Source organism: Megalopta genalis, chromosome 1, assembly GCF_051020955.1.
Source record: "Megalopta genalis isolate 19385.01 chromosome 1, iyMegGena1_principal, whole genome shotgun sequence".
NCBI lineage: Eukaryota > Metazoa > Arthropoda > Insecta > Hymenoptera > Halictidae > Megalopta > Megalopta genalis.
The window spans coordinates 37,620,657-37,640,958 of NC_135013.1; the positions used below are offsets into that span (position 1 = coordinate 37,620,657).

A 20,302-nucleotide genomic window follows, 5' to 3' on the forward strand; every position below is an offset into this window, starting at 1 on the left:
ATTGCCTCTCTGTTATTTTACAAGAAATTTTACCTTTTTCAGGAAAGGCTCATTAGCCTCTTTGGAGTAACTTAAGGATCGGGGAACTGAAAGAGCACAGACTTTAATGGATATCTACTTTATTACACAAGTGTTTCCGTTTGTTCATTCAGTTACGAACAAACTACATTGTAGTCTGTTTGCTGATCACAATACATAGTCCCCAATCGTCGCATTTCGCCATTCGAAGATAATATGCGGATACATTTCCATTGTTCTTTGTTTCTTTATTTAAACAATCTCCACGTTTCGCATTCGTCGGAGCTCCTCGAGCCAAGCTAAAAAACTGAGAAAGTGATCCCTCACCTGAGCGATAGAATTCACTACAGCGACCTCGAGTTTTCATGCTCCCGCAAATATCGGTCCATGGCTTAAGTTAACATCACAATACAGTAATATACTGAAAGATATTACGAAGGAGCCCTACAGGCAATCATTATAGCTAATAGAAATGATCTTCGCGTGTCTCGCCTAATAAAAGGAACATACCGTTACGGAAACGTTATCGAGCCGTTTTTACATGACGCCCAGCCATGTAACCAAAAAAGAAAGAAAAAGGTGGATTAGTATTTACGAAGAGAGAAAAATTACGTAGAATAATAAACGGACACGTAAATCCTTAATGATCACAAGCGTACAGCGTTTTGTTACACGTTATACAATATATTTTGTTAAAGCACTCAAATGACACTCGTTTTCGCGTCGATTATCCACATCCGCTAAACATTCTCTGCGTGTGTACGTCTCTCGCTTGCTCTCGTTCTCTCTCTCTTTCTCTCTCGCACACTCGCTCGCTATCTCTCTCTTTCTTTTTTGTTGTCTTATCACATGCGGTTACAGATAAAATTACAAGTATACAGGCGGCGTAATTACATAATACATACAATTTAAAGAAAGTATTTCTTCTCCCGATTCTCTGTCGACGCGTCTTCACAAACTCCTCAAGGAAAACAGCGGAGCCCGCAAATATAAATGTACATGTGTGTTCAGACGGTGGAAATCCGTAAAAGCAAAGTTTTACGTTGCAACGTATAGGTATGTACGTATATATACAAACTGCGCTACGTAGCGTTCGCAACGATAATCAACGAAGCTCGTTAGAAAATGAAGTATGCTTTTGCTTTTTTAAATCTTACTAACGTATCGACAATAGTACCACAAACTATACAACGCAGTCTCGAGCCGTGCACCCATTTTCTCTCTTTCTCTCTTCTTCGATCAACGATCATCTTCAATGAGCTCGACGACGTTTAGGCACCACGGCCCCGATAGTAAAGTCCAATCGTTTCACAGAAACACGTCTCTCATGTTCTTTCAAGCATACACACACACACAAACACACACATACGCGCACACACTCGCTCTTTCTCTCTCCCGTTTTCTCGAACTATCGCCGATTCATTGACCTACGGTAGATCTAATACAGCAAATTCTTAATCGAAATAATATCCTTTGTAACTATCACAGGCTGAGGTCGCTGCAGTTCCGTTTCTTTTTCTTATTTTTTTTTTTGTTTCTTTCTTATTATTCTTGTTTGTTTCTTCGTTAACGATTCTCTCACTAGTTGTTTAAATAGTAATAACGTATAGTTCAATAGCGTACTTTGTAAAACCGAACAACGTGTCGTTTTAGCGGATATAATGGAAGGTCGGAAAAAAAGTGTTTGGAGGACGCGTAATCGCGCATGTATTGTTGCATGATATTCTTTTTTCCCCGGGTTTCGAACGAAGAAAAGTTGAGGTAGAGTCCAATCTGCGGAAACAAGTGTACACAGAATTTGCCTCCTTCTATATGCTGCTAATAGTGAGGATCTACTTTCAGCGGTAATTAATACGCGTCTCGCCACACACTAGTTAATTAAAATTATACGTGTACACGACGATCGCAGTCGTGTCGTTGCGACGACGATCGCGGGTGGTAGTCAGATCACGTTACAATGATTATCGGCGAAATAATAATCGCAGTGACAATAGGTAAATCGAAAATAAACAATAGTACAACAATAATTCATGGTCTGCGATAGAATAATGGCTTTGTGTCTATATATAAATATATATAATTTTTTTTACATTAATGTGTCGCGTGTGTATACATGTATATACTATATACATACATTTCATATATATATATACATATATATATGTATATATATTTATATATATATATATATATTTGTATAGTCGTATGGGGCATAGGGTGACAGCTATGTACAGTACATACTTGCCTTAGTTGTACCATCGTTACTATGTACCTATACTCCTTAGTGATCGTAATGTGATGACAATAATAATAATCAGAACCGTAATCGATACAACTAATCCGTAATGATCCGTAATCATTTATCAGTTTAATCATAAAATACTCTATCGTCGCGTGTACCTCGTAATAATAACTATATGTATAGGTATGCGGTATGCACGTAAAGAGGATGTGTTCAACCAGGATATGTCGGTGAAAACTATGGTGTATCAAGCGTCAACTTCTTTTTTTTTTATCATTATTATTATTATTATTATTATCAATATATATATATCTTGTTCTCAATATATATATATATTTATATTTTATTCGCTATTGTATATACCGCGGTTTTTATTTTTATCATCTCTCCCTGTCGGAACTACTATTACAAAAGTGCGTACTCTCGTCTTACGTTTATAGGTACATACATGTATCGGCGTGACCTATCTACTTGTTCATTGTCGTTTATATTAGATCTATAGCGTTACTTATTCATCTCGGCTGTACCGGGTGCAGCAAAAACAACGACGCTAAAGCCTCTTTTCTTCGCCTAATTTAATACCAAAATTCGGCGCAACATCCTCCCTGTTGCGCTCGTCGATAAATTAAAAATACGTTCTACTTCGAAAGTGGTAGAGTTCGAGAATTTTCGCGTGCGGAAAATGCTTGCGCGCGATTTTCTAATGTGTCCGCCGTTTTGGCGCGCGCGCGGTCGAAGCCGCTGAAGCAGATTTTAAGAAAGTCTTTTCTCGTCTCTGCAATCGCGAGTGAATTAAAATCTCAATGTCCCGCGAGCACGGCTGCGTTTTAATAATTTCACGCGCAGAAATGTTTGCGTTCCGAGCAATGCTTATTTATGTGGCCGCCGCGTCGCTACTGGTGCAGTTCCAAAAAAAAAAAAAAAATAGTATTTGCCCACTTCCGCAGTGACGAATGAATTAAAAACAGAGTATGTATCCTTTTAAAGAACTGCTACGACTCCGCGCGTTCCCCCGTGCAAAGACGCTGTTGCAATTCGATCAATTTAACGCTGGCCCGAAGGTAAGCCCCCGTTTGCCTTTTGATTTTTCAATCGGCCCGTGCGAATGTCCTTCTCGCGATGTCGCGTTGACCATCGTCGACGTGACCCGTTGACGTTGCCTCGTAAACGGCGACGAACGTTCCGCCGAATTTTCGCCAACTTTGTTGTTGCCGAGCGACGCGAGCGAGAGGGAAAAAAAATATAGGCCATGCAATCAGTTCGAACTGCAGGACACACTCTAGCGTGTGCGGCCAGCTCGAAAATAGCACAGGTGACACAGGAAACGCGGCGACGTGATTTTCTAGTGTCACCGTGTTATGACACACGAGGCCCGACCCAGCCCGGCGTCCGGTTTATGAAACCCAATACACTCGGCGATGGTCAACGCGTCGTCGATCCTGGTAAAAATCGGGCGGCGCTTCTCGGCCGGCGAACGATATTCCCGGCCGCGGATTTATCTTTTAATTGCCGGCGCGGTCTCCGCGCCGAAACTCGTCTCCGGCCGACGCGCGAAGGAGCCCGCGCACGGGTGTCCTTCGTTTCGTTTCTCCGATTTCGAATTCTTCCGTAGAAAACGTTCTCTAGCACGATCGTGACGTAATTTTCACCGCGCCCAGTACACACGTTTTCCTTAAACGGAGCACTACGATAATCTCCTCTTGTTTAATGCTGCATTCGCTCGCACACGCACCCAGACAACATCCACCCACGTCCACGCTCACGCAAAAACGACCCGTGCAACCGTGCACACGTCGAACACACACACACACACACATACGCGCGCGTCCGTTCCGTATATGTATACTCAATATAATAATATATCCTATGTGACACAGTACTTTCTACGCATCGACGGTATGTATGTATATAGGTATATCTTATCCTTATCGTCGTATCGTATCAGAATCATTTATTTTGTTCCTCCGGATGGCCGTTCCCATCCGTTTTGTTCCGTCTCTCGCCCGGTCATCCCGAGATTCCCGATCCCTGATCATCTTTGCCTTTTACGTCCCCGAGGACCACGCGCGTCTTTCGCCCCGAGCCGCGCGCACGCTGGATATAATTTAATTGGTAGACTCGTCGTGGCAGGGCGTCGCCGAACCTCGGTAAATTGGTCCTTCGTATTGAAACACGGCTAATTGCATCGACGTTCGCCGCGGTTTCTTTTTCCCGTTCGTTCTGTCGGTCGATTCCGATCGGTTCTGTTCTCCATCGGACGAACTCCGTCCGGGCGGGCAACGACGCTGTGACAGAACACGAGCGCGTGGACACGCTTTTGCGAATCGTCGACCGAAGACGGAATTAGGCGGAGTGCATCGGATCGATTGTATAATTCCAGCGTGCACGCAGCCCCGCGCAAAGACCTCTCTATATATCTCTGACACGCAATTCAGAACTCGCTTTCCCGGCGTTCGTAAATCTTAATGAAGGCTTCTTAGGCACCGTTCGAGACTCGATCCGAGGGATAATATTAAGCGATAAAAAATCCTTACGCCGGTATTTACGGGCTAACGAGCCGATCGATCGTCTCCCAATTATATTCTGTTCGCCCGCCGCCGAGCACCCCCGTTTCCCGGGGACACGCCGCCGCTCCCGCCGGTTTCTCTGCGTGTAGGAAGATTAATCGGGCAGAGTAATCGGTGGGCCGCGGGTCTTTCCGTCGTCGTACCTAATTTCACGGGAACTAAAGCGGACGAGGAGTCTCCCCGGTCGGGGAGATTCCTCGTAGAATGGTCGTCTCCACGCGTGCTCGCGTTCCCGTCGCGTTCTACGGATGATTCGCTTGCGCCCTTAAACGGCTGAGATCCGGAAATCTAATGATTCGGTGTCAACGAAAGATCGTCAGAGGAAAACTGGAGGATCACACGTTCGCGGATCGGGGAAGACGTTCGAAACGGAGATCTCGTAAGACGAGTCGCCCAGAGAAGAAACCACGAACCCGTCCGGCCACGCTTGAAAACAAGCCTTTTCCCGGTCGACTCGATCGCTTTCTAATTATATTAATGGCATCGAAGCTTGCGTCGCTGTTCGCCGTCCTTTCAACTTAGGATCAGAGGGAAACGCAACAATGGCATGGTCACCGACGGACGTCTCGTTGGTCCATTTCACGACGGGGGTGGGATTCTCGTGTCTTAATGAATTAGTCGGGGGGATGACCGCAACCAAAACGCGATCGCGTGTTCTATGGGGAGGGGGGACTTTCTTCTCTCGGCGTGCGTTCTATTGTCACTAGGCGATCTCGACCGGATTACGTGTTTTGTTATGTTTAGTTTTCTAATCTTAAATTAAATCGTTCGTTTGTGTCCTCGGCGTGGTCGATTGTCGCGGAATATTACGACCGCTGGGTTGTCGTCGATGCTGTGGTGGTTCCATAGAAAGTGTAAGAAACGTCCCGGAACGTTGTAGGGATTTGGTTTTCCTACGGGCAATCGTTGTATAATGGTTGCGCTTGAAACAGCGAATCGACTGAGATAATTGAATTTAGAGTAAAATCATTGCCGTTCCTTGCTATTCGCGCAGACAATTTTCGTTCTGCCTGCAGATCCGCAGCTCGATCGTGTCATCCGTACAACACCGAACCGATCGTGTTGCTCGAGGACTGCCTACGGTTGACTCGCTAAAATCACTGCAAAAAATCGAACGGAACATACTCCAACGTTAATGAAAAATCGCCAGCAATTTAACATCGTCTAGAAAAAACCTTATCCAAAGATTGCCTGTAGTTATTTCACTGCTACGAGTGCGAGGGGATCGAATAAAACGTGTAGATCGCGTTAAAAAACCTCTAACAACCTAACATCTTACGAAAGAATCCTTTGTTCACGGTGAGAAGGACAATGGATTTTACTTGTTCGAGTTTCCTCCGCGTTTCGGAACTGCGAACGGCCACTTTCCCGGTCGTTCCAGCGAAAAGTCCGTCGTTCGGAATAAATACTTGGTATCACTATCGTTCTACGTCGTCTCTCGAGCCGTCGTCCCGATGGTAATCGATCACCGACGGTTGAAAAAGGAGATTCAGAGGGTCGAAGTTATTATCGAGGCGACCGGGGCCGCGCAGTCGACGCTGTTTCTCGCGGAGATACGTTTTATTGTTTCCTTTCGTTCGCGTTTCTTTTATTGCTGTTTCCCCGTTCGTCTGAAACGCGAGAGACGGGGCTGGACGGGGCCAGAAAAGGAATCCTCGCCGGCCCCGATCGATAGTAATTAGATCCTTGGAAAATCATCGCCCCGAGGAACCGTCGCTCCTCCGTCGAGGTCTCGGAACCTAAACTGATCAACTCCGGTTCCTGCCGACTTATTCGTCGCGGTATTCCGTTATGCTCTCGATCATTCTCGCCACTGGACCGCCACGCGATTTCTATTTTATCAACTCTTTGCACTCGGAGACATTTTAACTGTAAATCTAAAAATAGATTTCCTAAACCACGGTATCCCTATATTATAGGATTAGTGCATTTTATGCATACGAAGTTGAGTCTTATGACCAGGCTGCGGATCTTTATGCAAAATAAAAATTGTCTTCATCAATTGCGATAAACAAGAGCCAAGTAGAAGTTTCTTTCTTTCTTCAAACACTTTAGTGAATTAAAAATAATACATAAACAATGATAAATTGTTGAGATTTGTCCGGCATTTTAAATTGTATCTACTCATTTTTATAATAAATGCATAAAATCCGCAGTCCGCTTGAGACATATGCAACACTTTCGACAGCCTCTAAAAATACAAACGACGTTGATGATTTAAAAATGATTTTCGTTCGTGATAAAACAATCTTCGGCGGTACCTCAGAGTGACCGCACGAGTGCAAAGAGTTGAGATCTTGCCAGATAGGCGATCTACGTTGTTCAACGCGATTCCAGTCGAACTTTCCCGTCGTTTCGATTTTCATGGAGCAGGCGATTATCCTTGGTGGAACTTGGCTAGGTTGGTCAGGTTCGGACAGTTCCGTTCTAGATCTTTCTTGAGCTCCGACGATTAATATCTCGGCTACGGCCCTGTGGGTCATTTAGAAGCGAAGCACCTCGCACGATATATAGACCCGTAACGCCTCGTCGCCGCGGATCTTTGCGCGAAAGAAACATTTTCGTCGATTACGCGCGACGAGACGAATAGAAATGTCGGGAAATGGTCCCAAGAAATTTGCCACCACGCTCGTCCCAGCAAGGGTAATCCTACGGAAGAATGATCGTCGAAGATGCCGGATGATTCCGATCGAATTTTTCGCGGGAGCCGATCAGCATAGCTTTTTTTCCGAAGCCCGTGCCAACGGAGACGCGCGCGATGAAAACGAAAAGCAAGTGCTGGAAGTGCGTGTCATCTTTGCGCGCGCGCGCGCGCGTGCGTGTGGTGTGTATGTGTGTGTGTGTGTATGTGTGTGTTCGTCGAACTCCGCGACTCCCCTATGAAAAATCCTACACTATACTCTTAATACGCAGGCCTCTAAAAGACTTACGGTAGCACGATAAACCTCTATAAAAATAAGAGCTATCCTACGTAAACGTATTACAAAAATAAATGGCATTGTACTCTGCTAAAGAAGCAAAATGGTACAGGCGCAATTGTTGGACGACGCCGGCGCGTCGTTTTCGTCGCTATGTAGTTTTTCTTTCATTTCTTTCTTTTTTTCGTTTTTGTTATCCTCCTTTCCCGTTTCCCCCTATTTTCCCGCCGTTCTTCCCGAGAACTCGGCCTCTTTCCCTCGAGCTCCCTCTTTCGTCGTCTTTTCCCCCCTTCCCCACCCCGCGCGGCCACCGCTGCCGTCGCTTTCCCGGCCCGATTAAAAAGTCGCGATTGATTTCGCTCTTATTAAATTCGTATATCATCCTCGAGCCTAGTCCCCTTGCTCGCTCTCGACCCACCCACGCGACCCCGTCGTCCCTCGTTCCTCGCCGAAAGTCGATTTAATTGCATCGCGCGCCGTTCGTACCAGGGGACGAGAGTATCCGAACGGTCGAGTTAGGCTTGCGCGAGGATCCACGGGGTGCTCGGATACTCGAGCGTTTCGATTAGCTTGGTCGGGATAAATTATTCGAGTATCTGGCGCAGAAATGACGCATTTAAGTGGATTGAGTATTCGATAGAACCGTAGAGAAAGAGAGAGAGAGAGAGAGAGAGAGAGAGAGAGAGAGAGAGAGAGAGAGAGAGAGAGAGAGAGTATTTTGAGGAGCGCCGACGTTGATCGGGCACTTTGAGTACCGTACTTTCATAGCGGCTGCATGAAATCGGTAAATCGTTTCAGGGTCACGAGTAGCATAATCGTTTGAGAATTCAAACGCGTGAGTAGCTTGGAAGATAATTTCAGAATCAGATCAACCCTTCCGAGTCTTGCGGCGGCGATTTTGTCCACTTCAGTGCGTGTAATTCATTTCAAGATCACGCTTCGTCCAAGCGTCTAGATCGAACATAATTATTAAACTGTTCAAATACGGGGGGAGAAATGAATAGATTACGTTTCCAGTGCTCGCCTCAATTAATACTGTTCGACACAGTTCGACCATGCTTCGAGTATCCAAACAGCCCCCCGATCGCTCGCCGGCTCGGAAAAACGACGGATTTCGATGCTCGAGGAACGTGGATCGAAGCTCGAATTGTTTTCGTATCCGTATTTCATCGAACGCTGTCGGCGAATTTATTAGAAGATCCGATGTATTTGGTAACGCATGCATAGTCCGTGGTTCCAGCGTGGGAAGACCGTCAGAAACTGCAACGGTTCGTTCAGCAACGGGGGAGACCGATCGTAATTTCCCCAGGAATACTTTCGTCGAGATTTCAAATCGAAAAAATATAATACTGTCACGTTCGAGTATGAAATTAATAATAATTAATAATAATTAATAATAATTAATAATAATTAATAATAATTAATAATAATAATAATAATGATAATAATAATAATAATAACATATGTACAGTTTGATCGTCGAACAGAAATTTAATCGGCGAAAGAAAATATGTTCAACAAATATATCTATCGTATATATATAATATATACATGTCCTGTGTCGTAAAAAGAAAAAAAAAAGAAAAAGAAAACAATGTTTGACAATCTCCGCTCTGTATATACATTGGTATGTAGTGTCCTGGATGTTGAAATATTTGTAGGGACGACGAGGGAGCACAGGGTGATTCGAATCAAGGCGGTGCGGTGCTTGATACGGTTCAGTCGCGAATATTCCGTGCCCCGAGAAACTCATTGACAACGAGGAACACGATTGCGACGGGGCAGGAATTTTTGACACACCGGTGGTAGAAAGTCGAGGGATGACGATTGCTGTGCCCCGCAATAATGCGAGGCACGCTTCCTGAAGGCAGATAGGCCGGCACTATTTCTTTCACGGACGGTTTATGGCTGGGTGTCGAAATCTCAATGCGGGGAGAGCGACATGAGCGGTTCTAGGCGGGGATCAGAGTGTCGCAGTCCTTTTAATTAGCTCTTTCCCGCGAGCGTCTCCGATACGACAGCTCTCTCAAAGCTGTTGAACCAGAGGAAACGCCGGTACGCGTGTCAAGGCTTTGCTCGCTCTATTTCTGTCCGGTGGTAGACCCAAGAATTTCCAAAATTCCTACATCGATGCGGCGTACCGGCGATTTTCGTCCGTCCGTCCCTAAAAATATTTCCGAGTTCCAGGAGCACCGTGGACAATGACAATTAATCGAAACGTTGTAAAGTATGGATCGATAACACAACAATCACATTGCACAGGATGCCTCCGCTCCTGGAGCCATTCCCATCCCCTGACCTCGCGATCTTCGGTTTTCACGGACGAGCAACAATCGTTCGCGATTGTTCCGTATACAAAAATGCCGTCTAAAAATCGGAGCTTCCGCCCGTTTGGTTTCCATCGCGGCGCGGAATGAAGCTTGGAAGAGAGAAAGAGAGAGAGAGAAAGCACAATCGAGAAGTGTCGAGAGCGAAGGAGAAAGAGAGAGAGAGAGAGAGAGAGAGAGAGAGAAAGAGAGCGCGCGAGAGAGAAAGAGAAACTTCGTATCAAGACAAAAACTCCTACATTCGTAAAACAGAATACAGCCGAGGGCTCCAAGTTACGCAATAAAACCTACTCTACGTCTGAAGGGAAAATTCGCAACAATCGAAACGAGCGAAGCGCGCGAACGATGCCGTTTAATTACCTCGACGAAGTCATCGTTGCGGATCTTCGCTCGTTTCGCTTCGAAGGGAAATCACATGCTACTTGTGCGTCCCCTGTTCGAACCCGAGGGACGACGATCGATCATTAGAAAATACTCTGTCGTCGCGTGTATAAGTCAGTCGTCGGAACGGAAGGGGTCAGAGGAGCGACGAAAACGGGACAGGGGACTCTGTGCAACTATCACGTGGTCGAGAAGGACGAAGGGAAGTAGAAGAGAGAGTATAATACTTCGAGACTGCGATATCTTGCGATTGCACGTGCGAGACTGGAAAAAAGAGATCGATTATGCCGCGTCGTCCAAGAGAATCGCTTCGGAGAGCAGCTGTCAGACGGTCTTTGCCCCTGGGAGCGCTGCGAATTGCCCTCTGGGGCACATGACGTCGCAGAGAGGGCGGAGCCTTCGTCGACGTCGATTTAGCGTGCTCCGGAGAGCAATTACTGCCTTTTTTGACGCATAATTTAGCATAGCTTGTCTCCAAGTGGTGACATAATTTTTGTGAATATTTTAAGACGGTTCTTCATTGTTAACAGAATTGGAGCTGCTCTCCACGGCGACTCTGGAATGGACGCGCAGCCTAAGGGAAGAAACCTGCGATGAAAGACGAGAGCATGATCACCGAGGAAGAAGAGAATTTCGCTGTTTCTCATTCTTCATACTTAACTAAGATATTTACAATTTTGTACAGCGAAATTCGTGAGCGACCCGTTCCTTCCTATTCGTTCGCAGGAAATAGAAAATCATGGATATACGGGGGTGTGGAGTTACTCGAGATCGTGCTGCTGGATTACATCGAGTAGAATCACCTTTCAGATTACCCTAAACTCGTTTGATCCAAAATTCCTGTGTACCTGAACACCCCCAATCATTCGCGAACCGTTCTCTCGATCTCCTAACTATGTACAGGGAAGAACGTACGAAAAGAAAACGATTCTCCCGTTAACCTAATCGTGTTAATTAATTAATTACACAACGCCCAGCAGATTTCGTTCGCTAGACTTCGCTTCGTTCTAAATTTTCCTAGAGATCTTCGTGCGATTAAATGTTTGATATTGGTCCGACATGTGCTATCTTGAAGGGGTGAGTCACCTCGTGTTTTCTCTTCGAAAAATATGAGGATCTTGGGGATATTGCATGCCAGAAATACAAAGGGAACCCTCGGACACGGCCGCGGCATTGCGGCCGGAATTATTGAGATCGTTAAACTGATCTGGGAACTGCGAAAGTGGTCGGGGCGCTAAACAATGCGTCGTCGTGCCGTGGTTCGACCCCGACAAGATGGCGGTTTCGCAATTCGCGCGAAATTAAAGCGCTCGTTAACAATTTAAAAATGTCTTCTCCGCAATTCGCGGAAACCGAATCGCCTCGTTCGAAATTTTAAAAGACCGTTCCGCCGGAATAAAAGCAACGCGAAATCTCGGGAAAAGATTCGCTCCTTAAGACCAAAGTAAATTTCGTCGGGCGATGAGTATTTAAAACATCGTCGCGATCAACTCGGCCCGAGTCAACAATCGTTCGCGCGTAATTTTCTGTAACAGTAAGAAAGAACAAACAAGAATGCTTTAAAATGGTGAACACGCTGTCCGCAAACGTTCCAGTATAACAAACAATGTCGTAACAAAGAGAACCTTGGAGTTGCTGAAGAAATTTCATGTTATCGACAACAAGCCATAAAAATACATAAAAATTTCGCGGAAATTGCACGAGCTCCGGAACTAAAATAAAACGGCGTATCTCCCGCTCGCACCCGATAATATCAAATTCGTATCGTAATTCGTATCGAACGATTTCAAACGTCGTTATCACAGAGCAAGAGGAATTTACAAAGCGCGCCGATACGCGCGATCGCGAGAAATCGTCGGTCTTCGTCGACCGGCAACGGGCGCGCAAAAATAAATAGAAATAAACGAAACAACCAAACGTAACGATCTAATTAAAAACAAGAACAAACGGATCGAGACACGGAGAAACCCGGTCTCGATCGATCAACACAGCTTAAAAATCTTTAGCAAGCCTGCAACCCAATGGAACTCTGAAAACGTAGAATCGCGTGACAAAACAGCAGAGCCGTAACAATGTTCCCGACGAAAGGAGGGCGAAATTAGGTGCTCGCTACAAAGTTGTTGCTCCCGTTTCTTGAATTTTCGCGAGGAAGCACGCGCATCGAAGAGAAGAGCAGAGGAAAGAGGACGAGAGCCAAGAGAGAGAGAGAGAAAGAGAGAGAGAAAGAGAGAGAGAAAGAGTAAAAAAGTTGGACGTAATAGTCATATGTGTGATAGTCGTATGCTGGGGTGGTTTTCGGGTAACGAAGAGGGTGTAAAAGAAAGAGAAAAGAGATCGTATGGCAAAGGATCGACCGATTAATTCGTAATTGTAATTTCTTTTCTTCCGGCATACCTACAAACTACGTACGGTTATTTACAGTCGTAACAAGCTACAAAATATGTATCGCTATATTTATACACAGGATGGACCACGGAACGTGATCAGCTTAATTTATCCTGTGGTTCGATGGGAAATTCGTTCAGCTAAAATAACATGGTTTAAGCAGAACTTTAAGGTGATTGTACCAAATTTTTTATCAACCCTTTCTTTCCGGAGTTATCAAGTTTTTCTATAGGTAAACCTACGAACTTTTTATTTTAGATTCGGATAAAAGTATATATTATGATGCTTGTCGAATTCGTCTCAGTATCCCCTAAAAAATGGATACAAAAAAAGGTCAACCTATAAAAAACTGAAAACGACCTTGACAACGCTGGAAAGAAGGGGTTGACCAAAAATTTGACACAATCATCTTGAAGCTCTTCTTAAACCGTGTTATTTTAGCTCAACGAATTTCCAATCGAACAGCTAGCAGCAGAATAAATTAAGCTGATCACGTTCCGTGGTCCACCCTGTATATTTATATTTATATATATATATGTATATATGTATAGGAGCTGCGCGGACATATGCACGGAGGCTTTAAATCACAGCTTTGTAGTACGATTAGTTATGTATTGTTTATCCGTTCTTTTCCTCTGTCCGTCTCGTAGAACTGCACAATGACTAGCTAGCACGAAGGGCATCATGTTCTTGTTCTCTCATTGCACCTATGGCCTCCGGAATCGGAATCTGACCGTGTTCCTTTCCCCCTCTGCCCCGCCAGGAGGAAGAGGAAGAACCGAGGGAAAAGCGTTTCTTTTGCTCTCAAAGTCGGAGGGCCTCGCGCGCGAACCCCTGATCGCTCGAACGCGCTGCCAAATTCAGATCGAATATTCGTGTCGATTATTCGGATCGACGTTGCTCCAATTACGAGATATTCAGCCCGAGCGATCGAAGGAGAACGCGCGAGAGGACGAGGAGGAACGGCTCCTCCGCGTTTCCGGTCTGCCGTCCTCCGCCGCGAGTAAATATCAGTCTTGCCCGGTGACTCTCTTCCGTCTCGTTTCTAAAATGATAAGCCTCGGGCATACGCGCGCAGGGAAAATCGTACTTTTCCATTTGTTCGGTGGCGAAGGAGACTAAAAAAAAAAAAAAGAACATGGGACCAGCTTACGATCGTAGAAGGAAGTTTCGCGGCGCGAACGTTTTCTCCAACTTTTATTTTTTTTAGCTCGTCTCGTCCGCGGCTCGCGCTTTCGCTCGAGATTTTCGTTCGTTTATCGTTTCTCGATCCCGCAAGATCGACATCCGTTTCATCGATCTTTTCTCTTGTTTGTCAGCTTTTTCCCGCTTCCCGTATCGAAACGAGAATCGTGTTCGCGTCTACTATGTCATGGTTCCTCCGCTTTTCTTTGTGGCTCGAAAAAGATTCGTTCGATCGATTCACCGCGATAATATTCTAGAACGCCGCCGTCGACGGCGGCGATCAACCAACCGATCGATTATCGAAAGTCGCTAGACAACTAATTCCCTAGACTGTAGTCGAAGAGAGAAAATAACGAAGGGAATACAACTAAAAGAGAGAGAGAAAAAAAAATATAGATCAACAGCCCTGCTATTACACTCCTAGTGCTTAGAACTAACGACCTGCACATCCGCTCGTCGTTTTATAATACATCCGTATGTATACGTATATACAATATGTGTCTGTGTGTACAATACACTTCGATATGTGGAAAGTAAGTACACCCATGGAACTGATTCAAAGCGGCGCCCGTGGCCGGGCAAATGAGTCCTGCCGGTAAAATGACGCTTTCCCGACGGCCATAAAGCGGCGGGAATCATTTGATCGACGCGCGCAATAGTCCTACCGTGGTTAAAAAGAGTTCATCGACACCGTTTCCGTCGGAGATCGTGATTTCAAGTTCATTAAATTACAGGTGTAATGTCCGCCGCCACCTCCGTCGCTCGTGCGCTACGATTTTCATTGCGATCAATGTAGACCGCGGATCTTCGTGCCAATTAAAATCGTTTTCTTTATAATCAGAATTGTTCTCTCTGCAGTTTCAGTGTGTTCAAGATAATGTGACGATAGTTCTCGATTATTCCGATGTTCTTACTATTCTTTTTCATTTCACGTGTTCGCTTTTGTTAAACAGATGCACCGGATCCGCAGTCCAGCGACGAATTTGTTTAGCTATTTATCTTGCAGAAACTGTTCAATCGTTAACACGTTGGCTGTCACGTCACCGGCAAAAATGTTCGGTCGAACACGACAATCAATTTCTCTAACATGGTCGCTCAAATAAAGCATTCATTGTTGGTATCTAAAAGACGCGAAACGATTGCAAAGCAATTGCTATAATAAACCTTATCTTTTCTATTTTTATGTTAACCCCTTGCCTTATAATATCGAGTCATGCTCGTGACGAAGATTTCAAACAGTATCGAATACGTATTTTACACAACGGATGACAATTTTTCTCTTCATCTTCTTCTTCTTCTTGAAGATTATGAAAAAAGAAGTGCTGATTATTACAAGAGATAAATCGTAGGGCAAGGAGTTAAACCTGACGACCTGATTTTGTGGGACGTTGATGGATAACGATGTGGCAGACGTGTTAACGATTATCACAACCGTACACCTGTATTTGTACACGTGAAACTACGACTCCCTAGTGTTAACGTGCACGGCGTGGATGCAATGAAATTTAGTGGATCGGTGGTTAGAAGGTACCGAAACTAAGAGAGAGAGAGAGAAATAGAAGTGACGGGCGAAGATAAAAGTGTAGGAAAAGGGCGGAACAAAACTCAAAGAGTCCAAAGCTAATTAGGGGAAAATCATGATGACCGTTTCACGGGTCCTACCACTACACGCGTCCTATGTCGCTAAAACGAAGTTTGCGTGTTTCTAATAATAATAATTGTAGTAGTAATAGTATTAATTAATAATAGCGATAATAATATATAGTTCTAGGGGGAAATATCGGTGGTGGGTGGTGGTAATGGTGTTGATGGTAGTGAGAGTATTAGTAAGAGTAGTACTAATAGTAGTAGATAGTAGTAGATAGTAGTAGTAGTTGTTGTAGTAATAGTAGTATAGTAGTAGTAGCAGTAGTAATAGTAGTAGTAGTAGTAGTAGTAGTGGTAGTAGTAGTAGTAATAGTAGTAGTAGTAGTAGTAATAGTAGTAGTAGTAGTAGTAGTAGTAGTAATAGTAGTAGTAGTAGTAGTAGTAGTAGTAGTAGTAGTAGTAGTAATAGTAGTAGTAGTAGTAGTAGTAGTAATAGTAGTAGTAGTAGTAGTAATAGTAGTAGTAGCAGCATTAGTAATCGTAATATTCTTGTTTTTTTTCCTGTTTGTTTGTTTGTAAAAGTAATAGTAGGGTGTCTACCAAACACCTTCGGTAGAGACCAAATATGTCCGTTATCATCTTTTTTGTAACATTTTTGTTTCCGTATCTTTAGATTTCCGATAAGCTACATCGCTCCGTGACATTGCTTTTCGTATCTCATTAATGTTTTCGTTCGTCTTCTCCTCCTTCTCCTTCCCTATCCTTTCCTTTTAATTAAATCCATTTCCTCGTACTTCGTACATCTCGTTCTTTTTTTCCTTTTTTTTGATATCATCAAAATAGTAAACCAATAGTTTAAACGTTGTCGATAATAATTACTATCTATATCACAGATCCAAGTGACTAAACTCCTTTAAAAATATAATATAAATATGTTATGCGTATAATGGTTCGCGCATAATATATATACACACATAGATATATATATTATATATGTATATGTACTCGCAGATGTGTGATTGAAAAACAGGTAAATCAAGAGAGTGCGGAAACTTGGAAAACCTTTTTGTCAGCCTCGCCTGGGTGGAGACGCGTTTATGCAAACACCGATGCGGCCACGACGAGGTGCCGATTGATGGAACACGGACGAAACAAAAAATGAAAAAAAAGAGTGGCGTGTGGTGACCGGGTTTATCGATCCGAACCGATCGCGATCGTTGCAACGTGCACGTCCCTTCGAACGGTGCTACTTAGAATTTCACGGTTTAAAAACGTTTACGCTCGTCGAATCGTACAAGAAGCTTATCCATTAAATGGACCAATGGAATATAATCTGTATACTATATACCGGCGTGCGAATACGTGCGAAAAGACGGCGACCGGTTCACAACCGATCGCCCCTGCTTCGATCTTCCATCTTGTTCGTGTCCTTCCCCTCCTCGTTTTGGAAAAGTCGAAACAAGATATCGGCGCGTAAAAATTCTCCAACGATCGTGGATGTGAGAAGCGATCCGTCGCGGTCCAGAAAGCGGACGCTCTGGTTTAGGCACTTTGTTTAACCAGCACCGTGTTTCTTTTTTAAATGGCACGCGATCGAAGAGGGCCGCGCGCTCGTGGTGGATAGATCGTCAACTGCTGGCATAAACTGGCGTTTCAATCATTGTTGCGTTCAATGTAATCGGGATACGAGATCGGAGAACTCGCGTTCGAGTACTGAGCATATAAATAGAGTGCAGGGTGAAGCCCTGGTGGAGGAATGCCGCGATGCGGTTGATGCGAATGATCCGAATGATGCGAATGATGCGAATGATGATGATGATGATGATCCGTCTCGGATGAATCGATAGGGGATGATGAGATTTGCGGGTAGAGTTGGGAGCCGAGGCTGTCCAGGGAGCTGGACGAGCCTGTAGTTTGGTAGACACTCTGCGATGGTGTGTGCTCGTGAGACTCGGGTGAATTAAGTGTGAATGGCGAAGACGCCGAGGTGGGATATACTACTTGCTGCGGTGGTGACTGGTGTGACTGCGGTAGGGACTCTGACATGCTGACGTCTAAACACTAGTTGGTGGTCTGCGGATGCAGCAGCGGTAGAGGAAGCTGAAGATTGTTCTGTTTCGCCAAACTAGCGATCTCCGCCGCGATGCCGCCTTTGGTGCCGGCCAGGCCGTCCAGCGATGATGGTCCCTCGCTGTACCGTAAATCGCAGACAGGACTTTCGAAGCCTGTCCCCGGTGTGCCACCGCTGGCGCTCTGCGGCGTAGGTGGATTGTGATTGGTATTGCTTTGATTCATATCACGGTGCACACGGTTCTGATGCCGTATCAGATAACTGTCGCGTACAAACGTACGTCCGCATATGTTACACTCGTACGTGGTGCTCGCCGTGTGGGTACGGATGTGGATTGCGAATTGACTCTTGGACGTGAACGTTAGAGAACATCGGTCGCAGACCAGGGGCTTCTCGGCGACGTGGCTCCAACGGTGCGCGGTCACGTAGCTCTTCACAGCGAAACGTTTCTGGCAGATGTCGCAGGCGTACGGTCTCTCACCAGTGTGCACTCGCTTGTGGGTGTTCAGACTGCTCTTCTGCGTAAACCTTTTCAAACACAGCTCACACTGGAACGGTCTCTCCCCTGTGTGCGTCCTCATGTGCACTTCCAGGTACGGCTTGCGGCAGAAACTCGCTTCGCAGACCGTACAATGATATGGTTTGTTGCCCGAGTGAAGTTTCATATGTACATAATACGACGAAGCAGAAGATAGCACCTTGCCGCATACTTTACAGGGTTGCGGTCTGGACCTGGAACCTTCCTTAACCGTCTGCTGGCCTGTCGACTGGCGACTAGGCGTCTCCTGCTGCACGCTCTGACTCTGCTGTTGTTGCTGTTGTTGACTCTGCTGCGCCTGCTGTTGACTCTGCTGCGTTTGCTGTTGTTGAGCCTGCGGGTTCAACTGAAGCGTCGTCTGCTGCTGCGGCTGCAGATGACCCTCCTGCTGAGACAGGTCCTCCCTGTCGTCAGACAAGTTCACCATGGAGTTGGAACCATCCGAGCGGCTCGAAGCAACAGAATAGAAGCCCATGGGCTCGCTTTTAATCTGTTGCTCGAACATGGACGTCATAATGTCAGTCTGCTGCGGCTGAGCCAGCTCTTGGGACTGGGGCTCCTGCTGCTGCACTGCTTCTTGATCAGGGAGCAGAGTCAGGTTGCGCTTGACAAGCTGCTCATATCCTGTGTACCAATCCACCTGCATGACAGGGAACCTCTATCAGTCAGGCGGTCAGAGGACGGGTCATCAGTGACCCGTTCAGGCGCGAATCGTCGCGACCAGACCCGGGCAGCTCCGTAATCCCGGTATCATGCATGTCCGGACGAGTGTGTGCACGCGCGCCAGGTTAGACCAGCGGTTTTGACATTTATCTTTGACAAGTGACAGAAGGTAGCTGGACGATCAGCTGATTGCATAACTTTTACGCGAAGCGCTCAAAGACGGCTTGATCCCGTCGTCGACAGAACGTCGCCCAGCTGCGAGCAACGCGGGCGACTCTATTTTTAAAAGAGCGACGAGAGAAACGGCGGAATATTTCGACTGCGAAACCGGATTCCTCGCGAGCTGTCTCGCTAGTGGGGGTCGGTTTTGCTCTCGGCAAGGATGAAAGCATCGTTTCTACGAACCTTTGCTAATTGTAGTAGTCTGGGCTAGGGTCGAAAAACGTCACGCCTCATCGAGCGCACGCCTCCCGTTCTCGAGCGGCTTCACGGACAATCGCGAAACATTTGTACGGCCAAATTGTTTTTCTCCGACACAAAATATAAGATGGCTGCGACTATATTTCGCGACGGTGCGATATCATATATGTATATACAACGACCTATATGCACTCGCGTACGTACACACGCGACCAAGTACCGACCGACGATATCCCAGCAACTTCTCTAATTGGCTGGCCTTCTTGAGCCGCGAATATTACGTTCTACTACGACCGACATCGCGCTTCGAAAACCGCTGATTGGATCGATTCCTCGCAAAGCTTCATTCACCTGTTTGATTTTATGCATATTTAATGGACAAACTTTCTTAATGCCGAGAAGTCGGCGCTGGCCGCCGGGGAAAACCTGATTTTACCATTGACACCGCGGGACGTTCGCCGAAACGTCATGCGCGTATGCGAAACATTATTTTATTTATACTTGCCGCTTTCTCGGCTTTCAATCGCAACTTTATAAATACGAAATAATTCCATGATTCGTGAACGATAATAATGTACATCTGCAGTGAATGACACCGTCTCGGCGTAGTCGAAAAATGAAATCGTTGGTAAACGTACTCGTGTATGAATTTTTAGAAATAAATGGTACGATATGGATGAATATCAAAATGTTGTAAGTATTAATTCACAATACCATTTGTACGTAGTGTCACTCTTGCAATTTCACCGCTGCGCCATTGACTGTAGCTCGCAGTATCTGTTCTAAGTGCACGTGGTTTTAATTGTGATTTCAAACCTCTGTTAAATTGTGCGCAGTATGTATTTTCTCCCCGCATTACAATTACTGAACGCACCTTGAGTGACGACACGCTAGGAACACTCAGGCCCTATCAACCTATCAAATTATATCAAACTGGAACACTTTGAAATAATGTTCCTAACAGAAACAGGCGGCCAACTCGAGAACTTGCGTGTCTGAC

The 20,302-nt window shown here is 45.4% G+C and overlaps 1 protein-coding gene across 2 annotated transcripts; it reads right to left on the reverse strand.

The window, feature by feature from the left end:
* Positions 1 to 102: 102 nt before the first annotated feature.
* LOC117218698 (uncharacterized) lies at positions 103 to 20,278 on the reverse strand. 2 transcript variants are annotated; one of them, XM_033467245.2, is made up of 2 exons: positions 20,017 to 20,278; positions 103 to 18,859 (listed from the first exon to the last, which is right to left on the reverse strand). In XM_033467245.2, the coding sequence occupies exons 1-2, from the start codon at positions 20,017 to 20,019 to the stop codon at positions 17,672 to 17,674; spliced, it is 1,191 nt and encodes a 396-aa protein (XP_033323136.2). In that variant the 5' UTR covers positions 20,020 to 20,278; the 3' UTR covers positions 103 to 17,671. The 2 variants fall into 2 exon arrangements, with proteins under 2 accessions (XP_033323136.2, XP_033323137.2); XM_033467246.2 differs by lacking the exon at positions 20,017 to 20,278 and adding an exon at positions 19,288 to 19,458.
* Between the last annotated feature and the right edge of the window lie 24 nt (positions 20,279 to 20,302).